The sequence below is a fragment of the Ruditapes philippinarum genome, unplaced genomic scaffold (genome assembly GCF_026571515.1).
Source record: "Ruditapes philippinarum isolate M1 unplaced genomic scaffold, ASM2657151v2 ctg926_1_1_1_1, whole genome shotgun sequence".
In the NCBI taxonomy this organism is placed as follows: domain Eukaryota; kingdom Metazoa; phylum Mollusca; class Bivalvia; order Venerida; family Veneridae; genus Ruditapes; species Ruditapes philippinarum.
This window is the reverse complement of record NW_026865541.1, coordinates 48,913-69,722: the sequence shown is the minus strand read 5'-3', so window position 1 is coordinate 69,722 and position 20,810 is coordinate 48,913. Positions and strand designations below refer to the sequence as shown.

The window sequence follows — 20,810 nt, the reverse complement described above, 5'->3', positions numbered from 1 at the left end:
TTTTATTGACGAGCTAATATACATGTACATGTAGTGTTATGATGACATTTATAGCGCGTCTTTATTACACTATGTTTGCATAACGCAAATGACGTCACGTACGGCCGTGCAATACCAGTTTTTACGGAGTCGCAAAAGTGGCACGAGTATGTGATCTAGATAGATGATATTGAATGAGTGTAGTTTAATACTAAATTTATTGAACGAGTTGAATAAAATCATATTATGCAAGCCTCTGGCGAGCATAATATTGTTTTATTCAACGAGTTCAATAAATTTAGTATAAAATCTACACGAATATAATATTATTTTTTATCACATACATAAAATAAGAATGGTTAACTTTTAAAAAATAGTAAAATTTTATTCAACGACACGCTTATTATGTAATGCTAACATTGCCGCGCTTTAACGCTATGTTTCTATATAGCACAAATGATGTCACGTCAAAGTGTTATTACATTACTGTAGTGTAATATCGTTTTTATCAAATGGCTTTATTACACTCCTGTGTCGCGATTTATGTGATAAAAAAGATTTAGACTATATGAAAATAAAGATTAAGGAGGGAGAAAAACGTTCACGAAATGCAGCCCCAAAAATATCAAATATCAATTAATGGCACTCATGGATGTGGCACAAAATAGGCAATTAAGGGAGCACAGGGCGGACCGTGCCAGGGCTGACTATATGTTTGGACGGGGCAGACCATATTTTGGGACAGGGCGGACTGTGAGACACTGTGGGCAGCACGAAATACCCAAATATACCCAAATACACCCAAATATTGCCCAAATATACCCAAATATTGCCTAAATATACCCAAATATTGCCCAATTATACTAAAAATAAATGTTTTATAGTAAAAAAGTGTTGTTTTAATCATGAATACAATATACACTTTCACTAAGATATAATCAAACATACCCAAATATACATTTTCCTATCATTGTGTTTTGAAATAAAATATGTACAGTATATGTACTCCAGTAAAGCTATTTTTTTTAATAACATGGACACTTGTATATGATATGAAATTTCAACAAAATTTAACCTTAAAAATGTAAGTGTAGACAACAAATATAACATCTTGATTTAAAATTGCAAGTAAATTCATAAAGAACCTATATAGTAGATTATAAGCAAATGTCACACCTTTATTTTCTTACAACATCTCAACGGAATGAATGAAAGTTATAGCAGGCTAAGTCATATTATTTTATAAATATTTATTTAATTCTCACTATAATCTATATTTTAAACAAACAAAAATACATATTGCTGTATTTGGGTATATTTGGGTATATTTGGGTATTTCGTGCTGCCGGACACTGTCCCTAATTCGCTAGTTTTAAACAAATACATGCATATTATTTATATTAGCACCAGTCCTTAATTGGGACTTCCATGAAGATATTATGAACTTTATTAAACTCTATAGCTAGCACTTAAAAGTGCTTAAAATTTAGGGAACTTTCGCTGTGTATATAATTTTCGCCCATTTTTCTTTTTTAAGTAAGCACAAGAAAAATGTTTGATTGGATACAAAATGGCGGCTAAGGTTGTTGGAATTTGTTAATTGGCAAGTTTTTTTAGAATATTTTGCTTAACAAGCTATGTGATTAACAATTCTTGTACTGTAAGCATGTGCTACAAAGTAAATATTTTAGAAAAATGGATACATTCAACGTTGTATTGCGTTAGAAATGCACATAATCGTACAAAAATGCGTGGATAACATATAACCTGATAACTGTAATTTAAATAAACGCGATAATAAATGGTTTTGAGTTGAACTGAAACACTTTATAACGGGTGTACACTGTTACTAGTGTTATCAAATTTATTACTAAATTAACGACTTAGTTGCATTCAAAGTAATTCCACTTAAAATTCCCAATATGAAAATTTACAAACATGTATGATAATTCATTACACTTGCATCCAACTGTCCAATGAAAGGCTAATTTAAGGCATCTCCCCAATTTCTGTATAAATCCCTGATGCATTATATATAAGTAATCAAATAGATTGTTGATTTTTGTAAAGTGTACTGTATTGATGTTAAAACTAAATATAATGTGGTATTTCACAGCTGTTTCAATAAATTCAATCTGGGAAAATTGATTGGCTTTACAAAGAAAAACAAAATAAACTTATCTTTAACAAAAAAAATTTTCAAAGGAGTAAATAATTCAAAGCATATTGCGATAACTTTTTTTAGATATGGCAATCACTTGATATGGACAAATTATTAAACATTTTAATATTGGTAGCAGACAGTGACAGAAATGGAAAATAATCAAGTCAATATAAAAAATTCCAGCAGGTTAAACAGAAAATACAAAAAAAATGTGTCAATCAAAAGTGTAGCTTTGATAGTAATTGGCACAATTGTATCTTCATTAATTGTTAATTCTTTTATTCAGGAATGTCAAATGTGACATCATAGGAGGTAGGGAATCCAGCTTCAGCCATGGATAGGGGTGGGGGCTATGGCCAATCCCTGGCCCACAGTTTTAGCTTACCAAGCTTGGTAGAAGGGTCTGAGCCCATTAGTGAGGCAGAGGAATTTGTAGAGGTAACTTTGTGACTTTATGATATTACTGGTCTGTTTTACAGAGAGGCATGTATTTTGCATTTTTAAAAAAAATTATGCAGTTTAAATCTATATAAGATGATAAATTATATTTTAAGCATATACATGTAGTCAGTTTTTAAATACAGTGTAATCTCTGTAGAATGGCCCACTGTAGAGCAACAAGTCCCTGTAAATTTTAATTGCTCTTCAGAAATTGTACTGTAGATACAATCATATTGATATCTATTTACCATTAAATAAATTAACAGTTTGATGCAGATGATGCTTATACATTATACATGTTTTTGGGTAAATTTAAACTATCTGTTAAGTTGGAGTTTTTTTTTATAGATGAAGTCTTTGAGAGAAAGAGGGGACAAGGCACTGAAAGTTAAAGATTTCACAGGAGCTATTAAATTCTATAATGAGGCGTTGGAAATAGATGAACAGAATCCTGATGTGTTGTTGGCTCGGGCAACTGCGTGTATTGAGATGGGAGATTATATCAGTGCCCAGAGAGATACAGAATTCCTGATTTCCCAGGACTCGGAAAATCCCCAGGTAACCTTAAGAATTTTATTGACCATTGTGCAAGGATACTCTTTTGTTCACCTGAAAAAAATTGTTTATCTGTTATTAGTTTTACATTTTGATTCATGTTTAATCAAATAAAGTACCCTTTATAGAGTGGCATATTTATTCTACTACACAGATGCATGTTATAAAAATGGTAATAAAATTAAAAGATTTCAGGGAAAAAATGAAAAATGTTTCATTTTCCACTTTCTATGGAACAAACTCACTTTTACTGAATGATTAGATTTAAGACTTAAGAATAAAAAAATGAAAAGTGAAGAAATTTCATTAGTTTATGTTCCAGCTAAAATAATAAATGTTGGTTCTATACACACATCTTCATGTGAGTGAAGTATGGTTGAAAATAGATTTTTCTCTTTTTGACAGAGTGAAATAAAAAGTTACAAAATGATTTGGCTATTGAAAAAGTAAAAATTCTTTGTTATTTATTCTTAAAATAAATACATATTATTTTTGTAGGCATACAAAGTTCAGGGTCTTGCCATGAAATACCTTCATCAGTATAAAGAAGCCTTGACCTCATTTCTCACTGCACTTGACCTTGACCCAGATAACACTGATGAACTAACTGACCTTATAGCAGATGTTGCTGCAACATTTTGCAATATACCTGAGGAAACTAGGAGTGCACTAAGAGGTAGGCTTTATTTAATTATGATTTCTCCCGAATTATCACAAGTAGTAAAGCAAGTTGTCAAACAAGTATTCTCAAAATTATGAGAGGGGTTTAAGTGGTAAAAGCTGTCACATTATCTCATTGGCATTGTCACTGAAATCACATTTGCTATTACTGCTGTATGCCAGACTCATGTTAGGGTCTTCAAATTTTCATGTGAAGAATATCTCACCCTGGTTTATGGATTGTTGCTAGTGCTACTTTTTTGCTTACTTGTACCTCTGGTAACTGCATAGAAGGTATAACACATCCTAATTATAATACACAAGTAAAGCTGGAAAGTTTTCATATTCATTTAAATTGTTATAATCTGCAAACTGCTGGCATATTTTTTTAAAATGTAGCTACTGCCAACTGTCTTAAAAATGTTCCAAACAATTGAATTGCATATAAAGCGTATTATTTAAAATGTTCTGTTTCTTATATTGTAGATATGGACTCATACAAAAAGTTAAGTGAAGTTGGTGTGAGTTTATTCCAAGCAAAAAAATACAAGATATGCATCAAAATACTTGACACTGCCCAGAAATTTCAGACCAATCAGAAGGGAATAACAATGAGAATCCTCCTTACTTCGGCAAATGCACACTCGGCACTGAAACATACAGAAAAAGCCATCAGTCTTTATCAAGAATGTCTTCAAACAGCTATCGCTACTCATGATCAAATTTATCAAACAAAAGCTTTGGTAAATATTGCTACACTGTACCTGGAAAACCATGACACTCATCAGGCAATAATATACTATGAGAAGTTATTGCATTTGGAGGCAGAGCTTATTTTGGAGACAGGAAGTGAAGATGTTTTGCCAGATTTCTGGACGAGGGAACTCCAGTGTGGTTTACATCTAAATCTTAGCATTGCATACAAGGCCATTGGAAACATGAATGCAGCAATTAAGCATGCCCAAAAATATGTGGTATTCATTGAGAAATATAATTTTCAAGGAAAGTTGAGGGCAGAGTCTTATCATAATACTGGGATGTTGAATGAAATTTTAGGCAACTATAACAATGCTATTAAAAACTATAACAAATATTTAGAGGAGGGGAAAAAGAATGGGGATAAAAAAGGCATGGCCCAAGCATATGGATGTCTTGGTAGTGTGTATGCAGCATTACAAAACTGGAAACTTTCTTTAACATACCATGAGCACTACGTTACCATGGCAACAAGGTTCGAAGACAAACGTATGAAAATTATTGCCAACGAAATGTTGGCTGATACATTAATGTTAAAAGGGGACTATGAAAAGGCTGCAAAAGCTTATGAAGAGATGATAAATAGTTGTATCAGAACAGACTACAGAACTCGTGCAACTGGATTGTGTAAAATAGGTCACGCATATCGTGCTTTGAAGAAAAATCAATATAGTTTATACTTTTATGAACAGGCATCAGAGCTAGCGGAAGATTTTGAATTTCCTGAAATCGAAACTTTGAGCCATTACAATATTGCTTGTATTCACCAGCAATCAACTCAAATGTTGGAGTTGGAAAAAGCACTGAAATATTTTCAGCAGCTGGTTCCGTATTATGAGACAAAAATAAGAGAACATATGGTGGAAGGTAGTCACTGCCCAAAGGAATACGGGGTCCAGCTAAGTGAATGCTATGATGGAATTCAGACAGTTCATGCAAAGCTGGGAAATAAAGATGAGTGCCTGCAGTTTGCAGAGGCGTACAGAAAACGTACGTTAACAACAACACATAATTACCAGGCATCGGCAATGACAAGTCAGAGTCATACGGCACCATGGGACATGTGGTCTGCCGAGAGAATGGGTCGTGTCGTGTCTCAACAAAATAGGTTATTTTATATTGTTGATGTTTTTTGTTTAAACAATTTTGATTTTTGCTTTAAATGTATAAAGCTGTACTAGGCTGTCAGTGATAATCGTTAAAATGTTTGTGTGTAGTTTAATCAAACCAGTTAGATAGGTTGTGATTTATTTTTTTATCCTTTAGATAAGCTGATTTTTTTTTTTAAATTCTTACAACTGTTTTGTTTCCAATTATTGATAATTTTTCCCTTTTTTAATTCATCTACATGTATAAGATCTACTAAAGATGATTGAAAAAGTCTTTTATTTTATTTATCTAAATGTATTTTAACAAAAATTGATTTAAAGATTCTTTAAGAACTTTGATGAAAAATTATACATATATACTGAAAATATTCATGACATAATCATCAAAAATTATTTTGGAAAAATGCAAATTCAGAAAATTTAGTTCTTTTCTCAGTCACTGTCACGATAGTTATTCTTGATCATTTGTTTAGACGATTGAAACCCCATCAAGAATAATAATTATTTATAATACCATATTTCAGCACTGTGCTGTATTATTCACTGTTGTCAGAATACCTGTTACTGTGGGTACTTCAGCCAGGGACGGGGCTTGTGCGCTTCTACTCCAAGAAGGCTGGTAAAGAGGAAAATATGATTGAGACAGTAAGTTTGAATCCTATATCCTAATGTACATATATGTTTCTGATGATTGAACCTTCTACACCCCTAAATTAGGTTTCTTGTGGTTGTGATAGTAAGTTTAGAACATTCTAGACTCTAATATATAAAATGTATATGTTTCTTATGGTTGAGACAGTTAAAGTTTGGAGCATTCTTTAAGAACCTTTAAAAAGTTTTCTTGTGCGTCATAATTGGGTCTACTTTTAAGTTTGCCTGAAAGAAGATTGGTGTTTTGGTAGAGCACCACATTTAACTGGAAGTTGTGAGCTCAAATTTTACTAGAAGTTGATCAATAGTAAAGCTTGTTTTAGAATGGTCTATGTACAGGGTCAATACTTATTATTCTTTCTTGTATTTCATTTGCTGAAAAGAATGTAGGTAATCTATTGTTCAACCAGTATTTCTATTATAAAACTAAAGTAACTGTAACTTGGCTTTGTTAAAAGTAAATGATAAATTTTGAAACCTTGTTTCTGAATGTAACTATTTTGTTTTGTCAGGTTGAGGGATTATTGAAAGAAGTGAACAAGGGATGTAACTGGAAGCAAATGACTACACTTTGTGAGAATAAAGCTTTACCGCTAAAATCAGGCGAGCTTGAGATGACCAGAAGGAAGTATCTGAAACTTAGTGAGTCATCTCAAAAGTCTGAGGATACAGCTGAGGAAAGCAAAAAGCTTGAGAACGAGAAAAAGTCTGAAAAAACTGTTGAAAGAAGGCTTTATGATTTATTGTTTTCACCTATTGAAGATATACTCTCTAAACTGCCTAAAGAAAGTCCATTGATAATCGTACCTGATAAAGCGTTATATAGATGTCCGTTTAACTTACTTCAGGACTTCCTTAATCGATATGCATTTAAGAGATTTCGCATCACATACTTGCCAAATTTGTTACTCCTAGATAAGGTAGTGGCAAATGAGTTGAATCATCTACGTTTAAAAGACGAGCTGGATTTTTCAAGGCAGGTTCATAAAAAGGGAGGACTTCTTAGCTTGACAAATAAATACTTAGGGACGGACCTAGGCGGTGCACCTTCAGTCAGATCATCCGGCATGGTTGCGGACATAAATGCGAAGCATCTGTCACATCCTAGGTTGCTGACTCGACCACCTCGGACACCAATGGTGCCACCAAAACCAGGGCATCTACCAACTCAACGGACCATGTATGAGGAAGATTTCAAGAAACACTCACAGTGGAAATCACCAAGGACTGGCAGAGGTAAACAATTTGTTTGCAATCAAAATAAAAAAATCATGTGTGAATTCTGTCCACCATTTAGTCATAAACATTTATAAAAGTAAACCCAGTATCCTAAGTTAGTATGATTTTTACTTTTTATATGATTTTTTGTTGAAATAACATGATTAAACTTTTACAGTTACTTTAGATTCAAAACTTCACATGATAAAACTACGTAAATAATATTTGTGGTTATTTCACGATACAAAAAATATGGTGCTGGGAGACAGACATTACATAAAGAAAGAAATAAATGTGAAAGGTGCCTTCTTTTCATGTATTTACAGTTTATTTTATCATTAATCTATCATGCTGTGTTTAATGCCGTTCTTTGTATCTTAAAGCATTATTTATTGCAGCACCTCTAGATTCTTTCCGTGACTCTTACCGTAGTTCTCTTAATACAAACCGGACACTAGCTGCTCAGCCAACATTAGACCGAATGTTCAGTATTGGTTCATTTACAACAATCACCACGGAAACATCAACAGGAACTGACATAACAAGTTCAACCTGCACAGTGACGAAGTTTCAGCAAGTTAGTTGTCAAGATCGTTGTCTTGTCTTCGCCAATCCAAAACTGCCAGAAAGGTAAACCAGTCTGTTGACACTTTAATAAAATAAAATGAGGTTTGGAACCAGTCTTTGAATTTTAATTGGTTGAATGGGTAATTAATTTTTAAACATTTTGGTTTTATGACGAAATTAAATTTTTCTCCTTCAAAATTAACTTCGTAGTTATAATCATGACTGGTCTGTGTAGACATACCACAACCTGTACACACATCTTGCACATCTTGAATATTCTTTTTTTCCATGAAACTTGCTAGTAATATGAGAGATAGTGAGTTACAGGTAGTTATACATTCAATCATGAATTTTCATGAATATATATAATTTCAAGGTATTTAGACTCTTAAACAGGTAAATAAACAAAAATTCTGTGTGAAAGGAAATAATCTGTCTGTAAATGCCTACAAAATATTTGTCAAACCAGGCAATGAAAACTGACAGTGTATAAAAAAAAAACAGAAAAAAGGCGTATAAAGCTATATTTCTGCTACCAAATTATTTTGAATATTCCAAAATACCAATATGAAAGAAATATGTTTGTATCTTTCCATAGAAGCACAAAATCATTGCTAGAAAGATACAACCCTACTTACAGAAGTATAATATTTTGTTATGGAACATTTTATACTGTGTACATAGAACAATTTTTATGCGGGTAAAATTACAGAGAAAATTTATGTTTCAACTTTTTTTTAGCTTTAACCAAAAGATAATAGAAGCAACATAATTTTACTGTTTAAAAATTCATAATTTTTTTTTAATTAGATATAGCTTTATACCCTTTAGTCAAAGCTATTATTTAATAAAGGATCTATTTGTCAGCAACCTATCTATCAAATAAGGTATTTAAATAATAGTAATATATTGAATTACTAAATTTCAGCCTAATGTTGCATGATAAAGTATGGAAGCCGAGTCTGGAAGAATTATCCTCGGCAAAAAGAGAGGCACTGAATGTCGCCACATTATTAGATGTTATACCAATATCTGGACTGGATGCTACTAAAGAAAGGTTCCTGAAAGAAATAGAGAGAGCTTCTGTAGTGCATATTGGTCAGTGATAAATTTATGCTTTGTTGATATTGAATAAGAAGACTAAGGGTCCTAACCCTGTCTTAAATTTCATAGTTGTTTTCAGAATAATGTGATATAAGTTCTTAAACCTTGACATGCTGAATTTATGTAATGGGTTTGCCCAGCTTTGAATTTGGAACTGTCCATTTAAAGTTTAAGGGATATCAACATCAAAATACAGGAATAAAGCAACCAACTGTATAGAGGCTGGTCATAAACTTCCTGGATGTTAATGCTGAGTTGACTATACTAAAGGCAAAGGCTTGATTTCAGCAGATTTAGGGGTATAAAAATAAAGGATGACATAGTCTGCTTATGTCATTGTTCATTAGAACCTGTAAAAAAGATAATGTTTATATATTTTTATATAATAGCTTTATCTCAATTTGAACAGGTACATACGGATGTTGGCACGAAGGGTTGATAGCATTTGCACCATCCCCGGTAGATGCTGGTGAAGGTATACCCACGGAGGACTCGTATCTGATTAGTGCTGATGACATTCTGGGACTCAAACTTACAGCCCAGCTTGTGGTACTCAATATGGGCTATAACCCCTACAGGAAGGAATGTATACAATCAGGATATCTTCTACCCAGTGCATTTATTGCTGCAGGTGAGTGAACTAGACATAGCTCAATGTTACACCCTCAACAATTGAGAGTGTTATACTTACTTTTTTCACAACTTTAAACCCTTTCCATTTCATTAGTTTTAACATAAAATGATAAATTTATAAATCCATCTTTTTTAAGGACTGGGTCTCATTAGAAGCATATGACTTACAACTTCATTAGAAATTTTAGTGGGAAAGCATTTTGCTAGGGATATTTTACTTATTTGTCATAGATGATTTTTTTTAGCTTGTGATAGACAGATGCTATTTCGAATGTTCTTACTTTATTCCTGAAATAACACATGACATCACATCATGACACAGGATATGAAAATCTTGAACGCACACCACTACTGCCATTTGAACTAAGCAAGATTAATATGACCTAAAATGCAGTACGGAAAATATTGTAATAATTTTGCATCAACTGACGCTATTTATAGAATAAATACTTCACAATATTGTCATGTTTGTTTCAGGTGCTCAGTGTGTTCTCACAAACATGTGGCCACTACCGGACATTGCGGTGGAGAAGTTTTACACCAGTTTTTATCTCGCCTTACAAAGTGGAGCTCAATCTGCCACGGCCATCTCTACTGCCATTGAAGCTCTTAAAAATGATGACAGGTATATATTTGTAACAAATTTCAGTATTGTACTTGTGATCAAATAAGGTTTTTATGCTCCCCGAAAAATTTCGGGGGAGCATATAGTCGGCGCCTTGTCCGTCTGTCCGTCCGTTGTCTTGTCCGGAGCATAACTTGAAAACCCTTGGAGATGATTTGTTGAAACTTCATACAGTGGTAGAGGGCATTGAGGGGGAGTGCAGTGTCAAAGAACCATAACTCTATTTTGCCTGGTTTTTGAATTATCTCTCCTTATAGAAAAATCTTGTCCGGGGCATAACTCTAAAACTATAAGAGATATCAACATGAAACTTTGTAGGTGAATAGATCTCAATAGGTAGATGTGCAGTGCATAAGAACAATAACTCTTTTTGTCCTAATTTTGGAGTTATTGCCCTTTATTAATTTTAACACTTAAAACTTTGTTCCGGAACATAACTCTAAAACTATAGGAGATATCAAGATGAAACATTGTAGGTAGATAGATCTCATTGAGTAAAGGTGCAGTGCAAAAGAATCATAACTCTGTTAAGCCTCATTTTTGAATTATCTCCCCTTTTAGAAAAATCTTGTCCAGGACATATCTGTAAAAGTATAAGAGATATCAACATGAAACTTTGTAGGTAGATATATCTCAATGGGTAGATGTGCAGTGCACAAGAATCATAACTCTGCCTTGCCTAATTCTGGAGTTCTTGCCCTTTGTTTATTTTTACTTTTTGAAGTTGTCCGGGACATAACTCGGAAATCATAAGAGATATCATCAAGAAACTTTGTAGGTTGATAGATCACATTGATTAGAAGTGCAGTGCAAAGAACAGTAACACTGCCTTGCCTAATTTTGGAATTATTGCACTTTGAACTTTTTCCGGGGACATAACTCTGAAACTACAAGAGGTGTACTTTCCTGTGTCCAAAACCTATTCGGGGAGCATCACCCGGCTCAAACCGGGCTCTTGTTTGATTTATTTTTCAGGCATGTGAATTCTATGAAATGTTCGTAATTCAAAATGTATGAGAAACCCAAGTTTTAAAAATATTTAAACATGAAAGAGTATATTTTTTTCTTTTGATTTGTAGGTACAATGACCCGTTGTATTGGAGTGCCTTTGTTTTGATAGGAAAGGATGTGTATGTAAACCTGAGTGAGATTAGGCATGCAATGTTAGATCAAAATATTGACCAATCAGAGGCTGAGATTGAGGAGGAGACTGGCAAAGAATATTTGAATCCTAAACCAGTCCTGGCACCAGGTACAGTTTTCCTAATTTAAGGTTACCAGAACACTGGATCTTTGTTAAAATGTTTGTTTCCGTTGATAAGATGGAACTAAAACAATATTTGACTTGATTCCTGATTTGTTTTGGAAGCATATGATAACTGTCTGTTGAGAGTTTAAGGGATTTAGATAACAGTTTAAATTAATGATGTTATTCAGCCCTGTCAGACTGTATAGATTTCCTGTCCTGCCATACTGTATACCAGTAGAATAGACTAGTCACATCACTGCAAATACAAGGGCAATAGGATTGTATAAATTATGTTTGGTTTTTATCACAGGTTCTTGAAAAGTTTTATAGATAATATGTATGTTTTACTTGTGGAAGACAAGGACCATTTCTGATATGTTGGATTATAAGTGTTGGCAGAGAATCCAGCTAATAATTTTTTGACTGAATAGTGTTATAAGTATAAGCTTATATCACATAAGCCACGAAGCAGGAATGTAATAAACCAATTTAATAAAATAATTTGATGTCACTTGTGATGCCATTTTCATCATATACAAACATAGCATTAAAACACGCTAATAGTAGGGTAACGGGTGCGTCAATGAAAAATGAATCTTTTAGCTGTAAACCGAAGGCTTGCATAATATGCTTTATTCAACTTGTTCAATAAATTTAATATTAAATCTACACTATTCTACAATATTCTCTATATATATTATTTATTAGTCCCCTACCGGTTTAACCGGAGGGGACTTTAGGTTTACCCTCCGTCCGTCTGTCTGTCCGCACTACCGAATAGGGATAGGGGGCCATCTAACTGTAAACAGAACAAAAGAGAACAATAGAGTTCATTCCGTAACAATAGAGTAAGGGGCCATTGGCCCTCTATTAAACAGTAGAAAATAACAAAAGAAATGGCCCCTTATTCCATTTCGGCCGGACCTCCGTCTGTCTGTCAGTCCGTACAAATCTGGATCCTGCGATAACGCAAAAAGTACTGAAAATACTTTTATGAAACTTGATATATGAATAGATAGCAGTATGGAGATTATGCACATCTTTTTTTTTCTTCCTATGTTGAAAATTCTGGTTGCTATGGCAACAAATAGTCTGAAAATAGTGCAAATTTAAAACATAAACTGGATCCAGTGATAACTAAAAAAGTACTGAAAATATTTTTATGAAACTTGAAATATGGGTAGATGGCAGTCTGGAAATTATGCACATCTTTTTCTTTTCTTCCTATGTTGAAAATTCTGGTTGCTATGGCAACAAATAGTCTGAAAATATGGCAGATTTAACACATAAACTAGATCCAGTGATAACTCAAAAAGTACTGAAAATATTTTTTTTAAACTTGAAATATGGGTAGATGGCAGTCTGGATATTATGCACATCTTTTTCTTTTCTTCCTATGTTGAAAAATCTGGTTGCTTTGGCAACAAATAGCCTGAATTTCAAGATTTCTGATTCAAATTTTTCAGCTTTTTCACTATAAGTTCTTTATTTCTTATGGTGTTTACTTCAAACTTTAGATATAAGTTTCTGTTCATCAACCACATCATATGTGACAAGGTTTACAACTCTAGTACAAAAATTATCAGTATTACCTCCCTTGAACTTAGAATTTTTATGAAAAAAATGTTTTTTTTTTTTTTTAAAATAACTTCTTTATTTCCTAATGTATCTACTTCAAACTTCATATATATGTTTCTTATTATCACTCAACATTTTTGAGAAGGTTAAATACTCTAGCAAGACTATTTCCAGAATTATGTCCCCCTTGAACTTAGATTTTTTTCGAGAAATTGGTTTTTTTCACTCCAACTTCTTCATTCCTTATAGGATTTACTTTAAAATCCCACATTGTAATAATATGACAAGGTTGTATAAACATAATTTCCTTACTAGGCAGGGAAACTTAACACATTACTGTGATATAGACAAACTTAGAACTCGAAAGATTTATAAGTTCATTCATGTCATTCATTCACTGGTAAAATTGAATGGCCAATGGCCCATCAGAATGTTGCTGGGGTTCTAACCGGTAGGGGACTTATGGATTGCTTGCAATACTATGATAATTGCTTGTTAGTCCCCTACCGGTTTACTGGAGGGGACTTTAGGTTTACCCTCCGTCCGTCTGTCCGTCCGTCTGTCTGTCAGTCCGTCAGTCCACAAAACTGGATCCCACGATAATGCGAAAAGTACTGAAAATATCTTTATGAAACTTGGTATATGGATAGATGGCAGTATGGAGATTATGCACGTCTTTTTCTTTTCTTCCTATGTTGAAAATTCTGGTTGCTATGGCAACAAATAGGCTGAAAATATGGCAGATTTTACACATAAACTTGATTCAGTGATAACGCAAAAAGTACTGGAAATATTTTTATGAAACTTGACATATGGGTAGATGGCAGTCTTGAGATTATGCACGTTTTTTTCTTTTCTTCCTATGTTGAAAATTCTGGTTGCTATGGCAACAAATAGGGTGAAATATGGCAAATTTTACACATAAACTGGATCCAGTGATAGCGCAAAAAGTACTGGAAATATTTTTATGAAACTTGACATATTGGTAGATGGCAGTCTGGAGATTATGCACGTTTTTTTCTTTTCTTCTTATGTTGAAAATTCTGGTTGCTATGGCAACACATAGACTGAAAATATGGCGAATTTTACACATAAACTGAATCCAGTGATAACTCAAAAAGTACTGGAAATATTTTTATGAAACTTGATATATGGGTAAATAGCAGTCTTGAGATTATGCATGTCTTATCTGTTCTTCCTATTTTGAAAAAATATCAGTTGCCTTGGCAACAAATAGGCTTAAAACATGGCAAATATAACAATATTTGTGATTAGTCAAAAAGAGCTGAAAATTTTTATGAAATTGCATCTTTAATTCTCCTCTTTAAGAATTTTTTGCTTTTAAAATGTTATATTTTGGTAACAGGGATGTTTCAAATATTAACTTTAGAGTGTCCTTCAGTCCGTCTGTCTGTCTGTTCATAAAAACTGTTTCCTGTGATCACTTTTAAAGAACTTTTCCAACAAATTTACTTAAAATAGAGAAAAATTGAAACATTAGTGAATGGCCAAAATTGGCCCCTCAGAATGTTGATGGGGTTCTAACCGGTAGGAGACTTATGGATTGCTTGCAATACTATGATAATTGCTTGTTTTAACTAATTTGTGATGAGAACCACTGGTGAGTCTGATATTAGGAATTAACCTATCTTGGTGTCATATAGATAAGGAACATGGTTCTGATGATGGTACTGCTCAAACTCTTGATCCCTGGGTTGAGAGGCAGACACCTAAACCAGTAGACCACTACTCCCCTTACCATAAATGTGGGGAAGACCAGTTAGTTTATGATCTGATGGTGTTTTCTTGTATTGTCTTGTTTGTATGCCATCTTGTCAAAAACAATTATACTTTCCAAAATGTCATGTTAATTATATTAACATTTGATTTTTAATGTCATACTGAAAGAAGCAAATAGCAACAACAACAACAAAATCCATAAAATGTTGTAAACATTTCATAGTTTTTTGTAAATTTTTTCAGTGAAGAAAAAGGATGAGAATCTTCATGAGTTACAGCGCCACCTAGGAACATTGTTACGTAACCATGCCAAACAGCCACAAGTCTTGTTTGATCTCGTTGACTTGGTAAGTACTTATTTCTTGAAGAAAAAAGATAATCAACAACAACGAATACACGATACAAGGTAATCATGTGTAAATATCGCCTTTTTTGAGACAACTAGAAATATATGTAGAAGAAAATAATAACTGGCAATTATATATACAGCCAAACCTGTATTAAGGACCACCTCTTTTTGTTTTAAGGTCTTTTTGGATCTCTCAGAAACTGTAACAGTCATATGGGAATTTTTCAGTTAGATAAAAAAATGCCTGGTGGTCAATGCCTTGAAAATAAAGGCTGCTCACAGAAATTCTGCATTTCTTTACTAGCATTTTTTTTCGTGTTTAGTTTTTACTTGAGCACACTTATAGTATTCGAGAGTATCTGACAACATGTCCACTTTTGCAATTTTTTATACTGGTCTATAGATACAAGTTGGACAGTATTATGTATTTTTTCTCTTTTATTCTGTTTTTCATCAGAAAATATTAAATGTTCTAGTTATTTGAAATATTAGTTTAAATTTAATATTGAAGTATAATAAGAATATATGACTTTTCTTGTAGTTATAATTTAAAAGCAAGGAGTTGTGTTGTTTGTTTTTAGCTTGACAGCTCATTAAAGAGACTTCATACTGAGGATAACAATAAGCAGACGACACTTCTCACTGATAATATTATGACTGGAGAGGGTGCCCTTGACCTTCTTAAATTGCTTGGCTTCCATTTCCAATCTAAAGGGACATCAATCATCAATCCATATGTGATTTATCCTCATTGGAATAGGGATGAACTACTTATACCAACATATGATGCTCTAAGGTCGTTGCTTGGTAAGTTCATAAAACATTGTACTCTAAAGTGTTTAAGATGATTCCTTGGTAAGTAGATGAATATATATGTGGTCATTGCTCTAGAGTCATTGCTTTGTAAGTTGATAATGCTGTAAGGTCCTTTCTAGATAATTTGAGGATTCTGTAAGGTCATTGCCAGCTAAATTGATGATGCTGTAAGGAAATTGGTTGGTAGGTCAATGATGCTGTAAGGTGAGTGCTTGGCAAGTTGATGATGATGTAAGATCATTGCTTTGTAAGTTGAGGATGCATTAAGGCCATTGCTTGGTAAGTTTGGGATGCATAAAGGCCATTGCTTGGTAAGTTTGGGATGCTCTAAGGCCATTGCTTGGTAAGTTTGGGATGCTCTAAGGTCATTGCTTGGTAAGTTTGGGATACTCTAAGGTATTGCTTGGTAAGTTTAGGATGCTCTAAGGCCATTGCTTGGTTAGTTTAGGATGCATTAAGGTCATTGCTTGGTAAGTTTGAGATGCTCTAAGGCCATTGCTTGGTAAGTTTAGGATGCTCTAAGGTCATTGCTTAGTAAGTTGAGGATGCATTAAGGTCATTGCTTTGTAAGTTGAGGATGCATTGAGGTCATTGCTTGGTAAGTTTGGGATGCTCTAAGGTCATTGCTTGGTAAGTTTAGTATGCTGTAAGGTCATTGCTTGGCAACTGGCAAGTTGATAATACTGCAAGGACAGTGCTTGGTAAGTTGATGATGATGTAAGGTCATTGCTTGGCAAGTTGATGATAAAGTGATGGTAAATTGTTATTGTGACATGAATGTCCCAGACTGAAGGGCTCTGTCACCTTAGTGTATTTACCATTTACTATGTTTATATTTTCCTTGTTATTTTCTTCCTTAACTGTCTTCTAGTTAAACATATGTATTTTATTGCCTGCTTTTGTGTAATTTCAGAAATAACTGATTGTAAAGAGTTGGTTCAGAGTGTTTGTGGTGTGTTACCTATAACACAGGATAACATCTCTCTCATCATAGATCTGGTAGGTACAAATAGTTGCACTTAATTTTATATGCTATACTTTTACTTCTTGAAGGAATATCCATAAATAAGTTGCTTTCATGTGCTATAGAATTGCTTGAAGTTATAAGTGCAGTGACTATAGATGTTTTGAATTCTGTGTGAAAATTAGAAAAGTATTTTTTTCTGCCTACAACTACTAATGGGGTCCATGTGGGGTCATATGACACTAGTAATTATCAGCTCCAGGAAGCTAGCTCTAGAGTGGTCCAGATATAAGCTTCAAGCTTTTCTCATAATGGAGCTAGAGCAATTATTTACAAACTAATTTCTAGGAAATTCTACAAAGATTATTTCATTTTGCATGATTGTTATTTCACTATTCTTTTCTGAATATTGTATGCAAATCATGGTTATTTAATCTTTACTCTGCAAAATTTGTCACACAAACCTGTCCTGTTCAGTGTTCTGAATTTAAAAGTAACCATTATGAAAGCAAGGGGTTTTGATATAAAATACTAAAATTCAGTTGTCAACAGTGTATAGCTTGATCAAATAGTACAGATGTGCCACCTGGCCTGTTTCTTTATTGGTGACATGTGTATTCATGTGTAATGATCAACCTACGAGCGTTCAGAGAATTACAAATGATTGGTATTCCTGTTGTACTTTAATGTAACATACTGTGTAATACTTCTTTTAAAAGGTTTTACATTGTGTGTACAATTCCTCTGTGTTTATAGCTCAGTGTGACAAAGCATGCTCCAGAGATTCAGTTGAAGGTTTCGGACCTGTCAGTGCGGCCTCTGTGGGTAAACATGAAACTGAAGAAAGTTCTGATTGCCACTGGGTTTCATCAGATAGGCATGCTGCTCAATTTTAACAGAACACCAGATAATAGGTAACAATTTAAGTAGGATTTATGTATATTTGTTAAAGTAAACATAAATTGTCAGTTTTTACCAGTGCACTAAATGCACACAGAGATTATTTCTAAGGTTTTGATTTTATAATGAAATTTGTATGGTTACTAAGGCACTTCTTTGCAATTGTCTGGGTATCTTTAAACCTTTCAAAGCTCAATATCTTAAATGAACTTGTCCATTTTCAATCTAGTATAGACCGTTTAATAGAATAGCAAAAAGTGCAGGCCCTGATCTGATGGCACAGGTGTGCAGGCTGATCTTGGTCTGCACTGGTTGCATGGGTATAATCTGCTGCCACAAGCAGGCTAAGATAAACAGTAAATAGATAGACAACAAATTAGACAAGTAGCTTTATAAGTTTGCCAGGTATATTTTACATGTATTACATGTATTTGACAAGAAGAATGGGTAGAATATACTAAACAACATTGTTTCATAAATAATGAGGATGTTTCATGAATAGCAAGTCTCATACCGACATACATTTTGTTAACTTTATTAACATTTATCAATATTTAAGTATCATTCAACGGAGTCTATAACTACATAATTCTAAACAAAAAGAACTGGCTGGCATTCTAGTGTGAAAAAATAGTATTTTAATAATGTTTTTATAATAATGCAATATCATTCACTATGAAAGTTTATGTATGTAAAATAACAATTTATGTTTGTAGGAAGTTGATGTCAGGTCTATTCCAGTTGTTATTGTCCGTCAGTCAGTCCAAGAGTCAAGTTCTCCTATACAGACTGGATGTTAACTTACTGGGCAATGCATCAGAAACAAAGGTATTTTAGTGGTCATTTGATCAGTTGTTAAATTGATTGATAAATTAGAATTTTGTGAAATACCACAATATTGGTCAACAAAATCCAGTTGTAATAGAATAAGGCTGTGAATTTATATGATATTGTATACAGCAAGATATATTTTATGTAACATTGTACATTGTATTTTGTGTAGTCATACCGTACCTTTCTTGAGGCCTCTGATGGGGGGGGGGGGGAATCTGAAGTCTTTCACCTCCAGTAAAACTTAAAATGGCAATAACAGTGTTGGTGTTATTAAAATTCAATTAAAACATTTATAGGGCTAGCCAATTATAATAATCATTAAAAATAGAAGTTGATAATATTTTAAGTGTGTCAAAAAAACATTTACAGACTTTCCTCATTTCACCTGATTACATTTTTTCCTATGAACATAAACAGTGTTTTAATGTTTGCCCATAATTTGTCAATACTTATTATTCAAATCCCTATAAAAAGGCCAGTATAAATAAACTTAACATAATTTCCTGTCAACAGAAATCAAATTAATTTCCAGGAAAAATTTTAAAATCCTAATTTAATGCTGTACATACTTATATTAAAATATTTTACTTTCGTTTTGTTTTACCTACATAAACTATTATTATTGTTTACAGTCGATATCTGATTACCCGGAGATTACTAGATTGCCATCACTAGCCCCATTAATATTACCCAGGAACCAGTTACGTATGAGCACACCATGGCTGAGTAAAACAGAAACCCATATTGAAATGGATGAGAAAATAAAACTGGCCAGAAAGTAAGTATATGTACAATGAACCTGGTTTTTTTTTAATTAAATTTAGAAGTTCTCAGAAAAATTTGACACTGGTGATCTCCGAGAAATTAAAATTTTGAGTTGTCTAATCCCAATCATTTTATATACATGTATGATTGAACTTACTCTTTCCAATGAACAATAACATATCTGGATATTTCTAAAATCTCTTGTTCATAGGTTTTGATAACTGCCCGATAGAATAAAAGTTTAGAGTAGAAACCTAAATTTGTAAAATTTACATCAATTGGCTTTATTATTTTCAGTCGCTCTGATTTGGATGAGAATTTTAAGGACTATCTAGAGAGAGCTAAGACTTGGCATCAGATGACAGTAGTTGCACAGGTAAGATCTAGGGGAGGAGCTATGTGATTTCAATATTTAGAGGTGATGCTTTGCATCTACTTGCCCCTCCCTAACACCTTTGTTTAATACTCCCAAGAGAGGAAATTCAATATTTTGTAGTTTTTCTGTATTCTCATAAAAAAATTAGTGTGCTGAATACTTGAATATACTTTTTATGATCCATTAAATATATTCTAAACTGTTCAAAGGATAACACCAGGAATTCTAAACCTTACGGCAAAAAGAATTTCCCTTTGTGTAATTCTTACAAAACATTGAATATATTTAATTTTTCAGGCAAACGAATCACTGGATGAATATGGCCGGCCAAAATCCTCCCCACAGAAGGTCAAAGTGTTGCCAGGGGGTACAGCATCTAGAGCTCGGGTACCAGTAGATGAGAAAGTGGTCCTTTTGAACCCAGAGGTGGATCAGCGTAGAGATTACGCTCACTATGTGTACAGTGAGAGGGTACAAAATATCGGCACTCGGCATAGAAACGAGGTCTTGAAACTTTACCTGCCATATGTAAACAGCTGCTGAGATGTTTATTCATCGGATATAAACAGGAAAAAAAATTATTAAGATAATTTCTTAAAATATACAGCTTTTCACTGCTAGCTGAAGGAAATTTTACAATCATTTTTCTTTATCACCTTTCAAATTATGTTTGAACTGAGATTAAAAAAGTGACTTTTATTAATACTATAAATGTTAAATGGTTATTGTTGTAATTGTGTTATCTTGTTAATTATTGTGTTTATTCCTTAGACTGGA

At 33.3% G+C, this 20,810-nt stretch overlaps 1 protein-coding gene across 2 annotated transcripts; it reads left to right on the top strand.

The window, feature by feature from the left end:
* Nucleotides 1-1,436: 1,436 nt before the first annotated feature.
* Nucleotides 1,437-20,588, top strand: LOC132729480 (tetratricopeptide repeat protein 28-like). Of its 2 annotated transcripts, XM_060715255.1 has the most exons (21): nucleotides 1,437-1,582; nucleotides 2,430-2,581; nucleotides 2,933-3,142; nucleotides 3,638-3,815; nucleotides 4,286-5,663; nucleotides 6,189-6,309; nucleotides 6,828-7,551; nucleotides 7,932-8,163; nucleotides 9,029-9,198; nucleotides 9,614-9,835; nucleotides 10,315-10,462; nucleotides 11,542-11,714; nucleotides 15,273-15,376; nucleotides 15,960-16,174; nucleotides 16,814-16,824; nucleotides 17,108-17,193; nucleotides 17,915-18,072; nucleotides 18,775-18,886; nucleotides 19,525-19,670; nucleotides 19,955-20,033; nucleotides 20,331-20,588. In XM_060715255.1, the coding sequence occupies exons 2-21, from the start codon at nucleotides 2,477-2,479 to the stop codon at nucleotides 20,574-20,576; spliced, it is 4,818 nt and encodes a 1,605-aa protein (XP_060571238.1). In that variant the 5' UTR covers nucleotides 1,437-1,582; nucleotides 2,430-2,476; the 3' UTR covers nucleotides 20,577-20,588. The 2 variants fall into 2 exon arrangements, with proteins under 2 accessions (XP_060571238.1, XP_060571237.1); XM_060715254.1 differs by lacking the exon at nucleotides 16,814-16,824 and having other exon boundaries at nucleotides 15,960-16,185.
* Nucleotides 20,589-20,810: the final 222 nt, after the last annotated feature.

What these genes read in the sequence shown, in the direction of transcription:
- LOC132729480 (XM_060715255.1), top strand. Translation starts at nt 2,477, where the DNA reads ATGGATAGGGGTGGGGGCTATGGCCAATCCCTGGCCCACAGTTTTAGC. An exon ending in AGGAAAATATGATTGAGACA is followed by an intron (nt 6,310 to 6,827) that starts GTAAGTTTGAAT and finishes TTGTTTTGTCAG; the next exon opens with GTTGAGGGATTATTGAAAGA. An exon ending in AGCTTCTGTAGTGCATATTG is followed by an intron (nt 9,199 to 9,613) that starts GTCAGTGATAAA and finishes CAATTTGAACAG; the next exon opens with GTACATACGGATGTTGGCAC.